General features: G+C 40.9%; 1 protein-coding gene across 1 annotated transcript; it reads right to left on the reverse strand.

Moving 5' to 3' along the window:
* Positions 1–2154: 2154 nt before the first annotated feature.
* LOC149287460 (protein YIPF6-like) lies at positions 2155–9263 on the reverse strand. Its single transcript, XM_089492849.1, is given in 8 exon segments — positions 2155–2276; positions 3112–3278; positions 3829–3892; positions 3895–3913; positions 3916–3946; positions 6391–6433; positions 7372–7450; positions 9141–9263. Coding segments are annotated over 7 exon segments (525 nt in total). The 5' UTR covers positions 9141–9263.
* Positions 9264–10761: the final 1498 nt, after the last annotated feature.

Below are 10761 nucleotides of genomic sequence, written 5' to 3' on the forward strand. Positions count from 1 at the left end.
TTAAACCTTTAAAACAGATCAGGTATCAAATGAAATTAATTCACAGCAACCACCTGGTAATTACCATTGTAATCCCCCCCAAAAAGCATATTTACATTGAGTAAACAGTAGTGTTGTAGCATATGTGTGAGTCTATGACAATTATACACACACACATTCTTTTTGAAGCAATATACATACACATATTGCCTCCTTTACAATATACACTCTTTTTCAGTCATGCATATATGTACAATGTAATGCACCACCGCCTCCTACCGGCTTAAATAACTATTCTTCAATTTTTTTGTAGCATTATATGTTCAACAAAGAAAGGCATCACAAGAAGCAAACAGCAAAAATCCCCCAATTCCCACATAAAATGTAGCAAAGCATCCTAGACGATAGCTCTCTCCCTATGCGCACAGTAAACCCGGATACATTATAAAAATGATCTTTTTAAAGATTTTTACAAGTTATGTAACTGGTAGTTTCCTTATTAAGAGTTGAATTAAAATCTGTAGCATTTACATTTTAAAGCAGTTGTTATACACTGCGCTTAAATATCATCCAGGTTTTATGGGTCTGAGTGCCCTTTGCTCATATGATGGTGAAGGTGCACTGTGTAAGAGCTGCTTGCATGGGTAGAATGTGCTCCCCACTGGGCACCACATGAACACCGATAGGAAGGCACTGATCTGAAGAAGAGACAACACCACACACTATAGATGGACGGTACCATCTTTACTCCTTAGTGAGCAGCTCTATTCACACATGCAAGCAGAAGTTGATCAGTACAGCAGCCATTGAAACTCAAGCAGTTGGGGAGTTAGCAGTGGCTATCCCAGAGTATGCATACATACTGCGTTGGGCAAACTACTTCCAAGAAATCTTGCCACATTTATTGTGCAAACTGAGCTCAGCCCTTCTTGCAGGAGATGCTCACTAGGATTGGCCTCAGGTCTGCCTTTTACAGAAGGCAAGTGGGCAGCCGCCCCTATGGCACCCTCAACAGCCACTATTGAGTGCTTCTTTGAGGTTGCATATCATCTGATGTCGCACAGCTCCAGGAAGTGATGATGTATCCTGGAACCCAGTATCAGGCAACACACAAACCACAAAGTGACTCACTAGTGGGAGATAGATTCCCCCACCTTCATTGTACTGAACCACCAGGGATGAAAAGGGGCCTGGAGGAGGTACTACTGGAATGGGACAGAGTACTCACTATGATCGGGGTACTAGAAGAGAATTGTCCAGGGTCCCATTATGATCGAAAATGATCGGTTGGCCTTTTGTACAGATTTCCTGAAAGCTCTTGGGTCAGTGAATATACCCCTTAGAGTAAAAATTCACACAATTGTCTTTATGATATTGACTTCCAAAAACGAAATTCTTAGTTAATATTAGCTTGGGGGAAACAAAATAAGCTTTGCCGCACAGGAACAGACTGCCTGTAATACAGATCAAATGGCAATGTTGCATGTTTCAACCATTTAATATGAGCGCTGTAATATTAACCTCTTCCGTATTTGTCAATACCATATTCAGATTAAGTAAGGGTAACCTCATGGCTACTTTAGGTTTGGACGCAATTTAAGAATGGCAGCTTTTATTTGCCATGAAATTCCAAGAATGCAGGAAAACAATGCAGTGTATATGTTTCCAGAGTTAAGGGAGAAACCAGGTTATCCTACAAAAGGCCTTTCCATAGAAAATAAAAAAGGTACCAGTGCCATTAAGTGGTACCTCTTTACAAATGACCCACATACATGCTACTTAGCCCGCTAACTCTTGAAGGTAATGCGTACAAAATCAAAATGGGTTTAACACCTTCTGAAAACTATGTGGCATCAGTGTCTGATGATAGTTGCACAGTAACAATAACAATTACTGAAACAATTTCTTAGGTGTTGGCCTTCATTCTGTTCACAGAGCCTCTAATCCAACTTTTTATTGCTGGATATGCATTTAGAAGAAAAACAGAAATTGGTGTCTAGTTAGTGCAGGGATATATACATCATGACTCTTGGACTCTTGCACAAAGCAGCCGGTACCCACGTGTTTCATTCTTCATCATAGTTTGGTTCTTCGACATACGGGTGCGTGATCCACCAGGCTGCTGGTATATTTACACTGGCCCAGATTCCTTAAACCTATACAAGATGTCCACACTCATGAACTAGGGTTAAAGGTCAAGATCATCCAGCTGATGACAAAGTAGAAGAGGAATATGGGGTACACCGCTAAAGCTTTTCGGTTAGGTGGCTGACTGTCTGCTAAAAAGGCAGTGGATGCTAGAAGAAAAAACAAAAGTTGTTACGTTAACAGTAATTGTACGCAACTATTTTATTTAAAATTACAAAAGGTGTCTTGCCAAGCACCATTGTATATATGTTACCGCTTTTTATGCATTTACTACTGCACTTTTGTATGTGAATATTAATCCAGCATAAAGATTAAACTAAAACCAAGGGTGCCTCGCCGGATACTCACATAACCACAATCCTCCACATAATGCTCAATTATGTATACAGCTTTCTGGGAGTGAGGGTGCATCTGGGTGAGCATACATACTCAGGCATAACCACCAGGAAAAAATACCCCTCAAGTAAGTATAACTTATTATATATACATTTGCTAGGTATTTCTCTAGCACGATGTGTATATGATGTGTCATACTTCCCTGTAGTGGAACCTGTCATCTACACTTTTATTGGATGACAGGTTCACGTTTGTAATTACAAGAAAGTGTAGAGGCAGTCCATAAATTGGCACACAAAGAATGAAAACTGCAGGTTAGTATAGCATGTTATATGTTAACTGATTTTGCAAAATCACTACTATATACATAAAAAGAAAATATACTGGAATTAGCTTCACATTGGTGTACTAACAGGTGGACTGCATGCACATCAATCTCAGTCCTCCCCACTATGTTACATAATGCTGTGTGCGCATGCTCTGACACAATGGAGACACAGATGTGTACTTGCAGTTCACAAATAAGATAAGAGATAAAGGCTGTGAGTAAAGGCAGGTTTAAATTTCACCTATAAATTTACTAGCAAAATAGCTGTCAAGTGTTACAAACAAACCTCTCTCAAGACAAAAGAAATGAAGCATCCTTACCAAAGGTGGACCAGGCAAACATAGCCGTCACTACAACCAGTGGCACGATGACAGTCACGATGAAAACTGTGTTTTTACTCCCTAGGAGCAGTAACCTGCACACCAGCATGGCCACCGTCAGAGGTAAGATGCAGTAACCCAGCACACACAAGCTCTGGAAAAAAGAGCTGTGAAAGAAAGGAAAACATAGTTACAATCATAAAACAGACTAGTAATGCATTCTTCTACAGCTCACATGCAAAATATACGAATCACATTGTTTTCATGCAACATAAAAGCATTTGGCACTCACTAGAATAAAGATTCATTTATGCTGCTTTGATATTTCCGGTTACATTAACTGACTTTTTGTCAGTGTTACTAGTTACTTGTGTACATAGTCTAGATGGCTGTATTGCGATGGTGTGCAGATTTGTTTTATATAACATTTTTAAATCTGCCTGTTCACTGTGGTGTGGACATAGATGGGCACATATCTCCCTTCCCCAAACATCATACAGAATACATTTTGAAGATGGAATCATTATACTCTCTATGCCAGAAAGTGAATGAATGAACACCCAAAAGCCTAGGTGTTTTTATTCCACATGATAACAGTTTCATTCAGTTCAATCTTGGAAGCTCGCTCATTCCTCAGGATAATCTAAAAATTGTCTCTAAATATTATTATTGATTATCCTTTCCACAAAGAAATGGAAATTGTTAATTTCTACTTACATGGTTCCCCCTAGCAGCTTAGAGTTTAAAGTGATCACAACAGCCCCAAACCGTATTATTACGCAAAGTGGGGTCCTCCATCATCTTACTCTGGTCTGCATGGCCACCCTGAAGCATTCTGGGACAAAGAGACAAACATTACAGCTCTAATAAATATTAAACAAGCAGATAAAATATAATTAAAACATATACCTGTTTAAAAATCATCAAATGCCCTAGGAACAATCATGCCAGCTTAGAATCATCGCTTATTTAGTTTACGGATAGGTAGCCATGCAGTCTTCTATGCATGCTACTCCCTCTAGTGGCAGAAAGCAAAACTGAAGCCTGTATTACGTGAGTAGCAAAGACTTTGCCTGAATGGGCATACTGCAATCTTTGTGGAAAGCCTTCCCAGGAGTGGAAGCTGCAAAAGTGTGTGTGTGGGGGAGCACAACTGCAGATTAATGCACCCGGTTTTAGAATGACATGTCTGACAAGCTTATATACAGTAGGTGTGATGGCCATAGTGTACCTTAGCCCAACCTACGGAAACTTTATAATACTGCTTGTGGCAACCAATGACTAAATAAATGGAGGCGCCGAATTCATTACAACCCTCATAAATTATTAACTCAGTGTGGTATTTGGTAAGTCTCCCAAAACATCACATGACTGAACAATGGCAGCTCTGCAGTTAATGGTCGCTGACTGGAACAAAAAAAAGATTAACAGGTTTTTGTCTCATTTTCTTTTCTGTGAGGACTGTGTTTTATGATAAAGAATACAAAAATTTAGAGGCCAGATAGATTATAAACACTGGGCACCAGGGGCATACCTAGAGTATTTGGCACCTGGGGCGGATCCTGTATGTGGCACCCCCCCACACACTTTAAAACTGCATAGCTTCTACCGTTATATACCGACGCAGACACTGAAGGTGGTAAAGCATAACACTTACTGTTATCATTATATACTGAGGCAGACATTGACGGTGGTACAGCATAACACCTACCACTATATACTGAGGCAGACAATGAGGGTGGTACAACATAACACCTATCACTATATACTGAGGCACACATTGACGGTGGTACAGCATAATCCCTATCACTATACATTGAGCCAGACATTGACAATAGTGCAGCATAACTCCTATCACTATATACTAAGCCAAACATTGATGTGGTGTAGGCCTACCACTTCATTAGTAGTAGGGATGCACCGAAACAAATTCTGGACTGAAACCGAAAATGCAGCATTTACCTGGCCGAAACCGAATATGGGCCCCCCCACACCATAAAAAAAATCTAACACTTTTATTTCAAGTAACACACCAAAATAGGACAAAACAATTAAATAACAATATTAATATATATATATATATATATATATATATATATATATGATTGTTAACATCAATCACATTTCTATCATGCCCAGGCATACCCAGATTCCAGGATGTACTCGCAGACTTGGCATGATAGGAGTATGATTGCCCTATCTACCCCTTCTCACTCCCTTTTGTCCTACCTACCCCTTCTCACTCCCTTCTCCCTATCTACCCCCTATCCCCCCGTCTCACTCCCTTCTCCCTATCTACCCCCTCATAACTATCTACCCTCTCCCACTTTGAAGTTCACTTACCTTTCAGGAGTCCTGCGGTGGGGGTGAAAGGCCTCTGTCTCCCAGCTCTGCCACTGTATGGAACAGTATAGAGTGATGGGAGTTATGATGTACTAGAGCATAATTATATAATGAAAAATACATTGGAAATGGTACAGCATAACACCCATCACTCTCACACACTTACCAATCCGCACATATACCAATCCACACACACACCAATCCACACATACCAATCCACACACACACCAATCCACACATATACCAATCCACATATATACCAATCCACACATACCAATCCACACATATACCAACCCATACATATACCAACCCACACGCATACCAATCCACACACATACCAATCCAGACATATACTAATCCACACATACCAATCCACATATATACCAATCCACACATATATCAATCCACACATATCAATCCACACATATACTAATCCACACATATACTAATCCACACATATACCAATCCACACATACCAATCCACACATATACTAATCCACACATACCAATCCACACACATACCAATCAACTCTCACTCACTGAATGCTTTCCTACCTTTCCTCTTTTCTCCTTACAGCTTCTTTTCCTCCTCTTCTTCAGTTCTTCTGTCGGGTCAGAGGGTACGGACGGCAGTGGGCGCGGCTTCGGTGTTGTGAGCCGGGATCTGACAACAAATCCGGCGCACAGCAGATGTGGTTGAACCCGGCTTAAAATCACTCAAGGGAGCCGGAGGTCTGCTAAAGACCTCCGATACCGCTCCCTTGCGAGCCTGCTCCTCCAGCGGCGGACAAGTTGGCACCCCCCTGATGAGCGGCAACCGGTGCGGATCGCAACCCCCCCCCGCCCCCCACTAGGTACGCTACTGCTGGGCACATAATTACACAGACTGCTGGGTAATCTCCAAACATCAAGGAAATGGAAGTAATAAATACTTACAGAGCAAGTGAGACGCACAACACAAGAGAGCACCATAAATCCCCTGCAGAAAGACCACAAGACCACAGCATTAGGAATATGGTGCCAACAGTAACGATAATTCAGATTAGTAGCACATAGAATCAAAATGGTTCACTTCAAATAATCGTAATTCAAAGAAGTGCATACCATTGAGTTCTTTATCTTAGGGCATGATTGTTCTTTTTGCATGCAGGTATGTTTTGCATTAAACCAATACATTTTATTGCATGCAAATTTGATCATGCTGACGAACGGCCTCAGTTATAAGAGGCAGCTGGGGAGAGGAGTTAAATCAGTTAGAAAAACAATGCCTCCATTAACCTGCTTGCGGTAAAATGCACCGGAGCTCATGCAAAACGGACTCCAACATACATTTCATAGGGCTGTGCCTTGGAATACAGCAATGGACAGGACCAAAACACAAATGCAGGCAAAAGCAATGATTCCCAAGCCGGTTCACATCATTCTCCTCCATTTATAGCCAGGTGAGCATTAATACGGGGTTGGTTCTCCTAATTATTATTATTACTACCACTCTTTCAAAAAGAAACAAGGGAAGGAACTCAATTCAACTTGGAGTTGGCGGCATCACGTCATGGTTTAAAGTTACACCCAAGCTAATAAATTTAAATGAAATAATGCTTCAGTTTGGAGGCAAGGTCTCACTGCTACAGGTAAGTCATTGAGAATAATATTTACTGGGTGGGCGCTAGGGAAAGGGAATCGGGACCCACTTACATCATATAGTCCAAGGCGTGGTATGAAGATCGCAGAAGGGGTAACCAACTGGAGATATCTACCCATTTATTCTGATTATTCTGTTACTGGAATGGCTTTTTGTGTTCTTTCCTATTACAATTTTTGTGGGAAATCAGTATTTCATCTGAGTTCCAAAATAACCTCTAGAAGCAACACCTAGTGCTCAAACCGTAAAAGATGTTTTGGCATTCACATACTCACAGTCTCTTAAGAGGGTTGTGCTTCTTTGGGGATACATGACATGAAGAAACTTTTTCCCAACAGCCCTCAGGTCCCGCATCTGAAACAAAACAAACAAAAAGTACCTAGAAATTATTGAGGAAATGTGCTGTTGCAGAACACAGTCAAGGGACCAGATGTCTTCCCTTTCTGAGAATTATACCACAAAAACCTACTGACCTCTGTAAAAAGGTAGTAGACATAGAAAAGAAAAAGAATCGGTACAACATTCAGGAAACATGATTAGTGCCTGTTATTGTTTGCAGGAAACAGTTTAAGCTGCACAATGGAAAACTGAACCGATAGAAAACGTCAGACTGCTACAAAATGTTTTGGTTTTTTTTCCACCATAATCGATCTGCTGCACAATAAAAATGTTCTATATTTTGCAATAAAGACATTTTTAACCTACAAACATCTATTCATCAGCCCCAATAAAAATGAATGTTCAATGGCACAGATGAGCACAGATGAGGTAATTTGACTTTTTTGTATATTTTGCTGCGCATTTGCAGGTTGTGACCAAACCCTAGGGTTGAGTAGCCTCATCTGCCTCATTAATAGTGTCCAGAGAAGGCTTTTAATGGAATGAGCAGCCAGTCCCACTGATTCATCACCTTGGTAGGAAATATAGCCATGACAAATTAGATAGGACCCAAACTTGGGGTATTTTGATGTAGCGGTGGTCAAAGCAATATACGGCCATATAGTGTGACAGAGTCCCCAATATTTACGCCTTAGATAAATATCCCTGAATTTTGTATCGGGTATGTGCTGTATTCTTACTTTGTTTTACACACACATATATATCAGAATGTATTAGTTCAGCAATGCCTTCATTTTCCCAGTCAATTCCTCTAAAACCAGAGCATCCTTTGAAGAGAAATGTGGCTCTGGTACTGCCTAGCAGGCAGGGCCGGCCCTACAATGGAGCCGACTGGGGCAATTGCCCCAGGCGGCACTTCAGAAGGGGCGGCACTTTGCCGCCCCAAGCTGTTTTTTTTTGTTTTGTTTGAAGCGGAGGAGAGAGAGAGGGGCACCGAGTGGTTTTCGCTTACCCGCTCGGCGCCCCTCTCTCTCTCCTCTGCGGCGAGTTTCCCTGTTCGGTCTCGGTGCCGGCTTGTAATGCAGAGCGCCGGAAGTGACGTGAATTTCCGGCGCTCAGCATTACAAGCCGGCACCGTGGCAGCACAGGGAGACTCGCCGCAGGACTGTTTAAGGGTAAGTCGGCGGGGGGCGTCGGCGGGGGGCGGCATTTTAAACTTCGCCCCAGGCGGCGTTAAGTCTTTGGCCGGCCCTGCTAGCAGGCCTCTGATGTCACCAGGTAAGGACAAACACTAAAGAAACAAATAATGTATTTTTTTTCCCCCATAAAAAATTACATTGGGTACACCAGTAATCCTTTCAGAGCTATTATTCTAAGAACTTGTGGATAAGAAAAAAACGTAGACAAGGCCTTCAAGCAGCATATATATATAATACTTAGAACACAAACCAAGGTAGGAAAGAGAAGTGTAGATGCCTATGTTATAAAAATCTAATGTAAGACTGTGGTAGGACTTAATACAGATGTTGTTAGGCATGACTTGACAGCAAGAGAATTAGTGCTGGGTGCTATCCCACTTAATATTACGTTGTTCCTAACTTTTCTAACCCAGTGCGCTGCATGATGAATAGATTTGATCAACCCATCTATTCAACATATGTATATACAGAGAAAACAAGGTTATTCAAAGAGTTAGTTTTCATACAATAGTGTCTTTGACGGGCTCATCCGGCGTAAAATAATCATCTTCATGCGACTGTGAAGCAATAGGAACAGTGATCTCTCCCTCCACAGGAATATCCCCAGATATAGAAACATCTGACAGCCCTGCAAACTGAAAACAAAAACAACAAAATAATAATAACTAAGACAACAAGATAAAACTTTTTCCTATAGGGTCATCTTATATTCAGGCTTTTTCTTTTTTTCATAAATTAATAATCAAATTTTGGGGGGTCATCTTATAATCAGGGTCGTCTTATAATTGAGCAAGTACGGTAGTATCCAGTAGACGGAAATATAAACATTATTCAAGAAGAACAGGATAAAGATGTTCAGATAGAAGCATCAACAGGCCTAGCAGATGAGAAAGCACAGTCTGAAGTAGCTAAAGTACAAGAATCTCCAGAGCAAGAACTCAATTACTCTTAATGCCCAACAAATGAACTCCAGCTAAAAGACTTTGATCTTACTTTGGAAGATCAGTGTTGCCATATGAACCAGCATTATGGAAGGATGTTGAGCAAATGCCTGCTGCAGAAGCGGACAAGTGGAAAAAGCAATAGAAGAAATAGAAGCTTTGCAGAAAAATAAAACATAGACTCTTACAAAACTACCCAAAGACAAGAAAGCCAAAGGCTGCAAAGCCAAGCAAGAGGGGAAATAAAGAAGTATAAAGCCAGGCTATTCACAAAAGGCTACTCTCAAAAATATGGTGAGGATTATTAGTTTTTGCACTAGTAGTAAAGCTTACCACAATAAGAGTACTCTTGACTTTAGCAGCTTGAAGACAGATACACGTAGAACACCTTGATGTAAATACTGTTCTTACATGGAGAAATAGAAGAAGAGCTGTACATGCAACAGGCTCCAGGATTTATATGTGACAAGAATAAGGATCTTGTGTGTGAGCTTCAGAAGGGGCTTTAAGGTTTAAAGCAAGCAGCAAGAGCTTGGAATGAAAAACTTGACAAAATGCTTACAAGTCCTGCCTTTATACACGCCACAGAGAAGGCAGATGGATATTCATATTGACCTATGTTGATGGTCTCATTATTTGCTATGAAGATCAAAAGGACAGTGCAGAAATAGTACATCATCTGAACAAAGAAGTGGAAATTAAACAACTGGGCAATGTTGGTTACTATTTAGGCATGCAGATTGAAAGAGACGAAGATGGAAGTTTTCTCCTCATTCAAAAGCCAAAGATCCTAGACTTGCTTGAAGGTTTAGGACTACAAGAAGCTAAAACAATGTCTACTTCAATGGAAGTGGGTTTCCACAGGCAAATGGAGCAAAGTGAACCATTATCAGAAACAAATGGCTACAGAGAAGCCGTAGGTAATACTTATCTACGACAACCTGAACTGACATAGCTACTGCAATAGGCATACTATGTAGAAAGACTAGTTCACCCACACAAAGAGACTGGACTGCAGTCAAGAGAATAGGAAGATAGCTGAAAGGGACTGCACATTAAAAATTGAGACTACCAACCAATAGCAATCCTAGAGTAATAGGATACAGAGATGCTGATTGGGCTGAAGATGTATCAGATCGTAAGTCCACCAGTGGGAGAGAGGTCTTATGGATCAAATCGCTACTGA

Source organism: Sceloporus occidentalis, unplaced genomic scaffold (assembly GCF_023333645.1).
Source record: "Sceloporus occidentalis isolate IW3139 unplaced genomic scaffold, rSceOcc1.0.p SCAF_60, whole genome shotgun sequence".
Taxonomy (NCBI): Eukaryota; Metazoa; Chordata; class Lepidosauria; order Squamata; family Phrynosomatidae; genus Sceloporus; species Sceloporus occidentalis.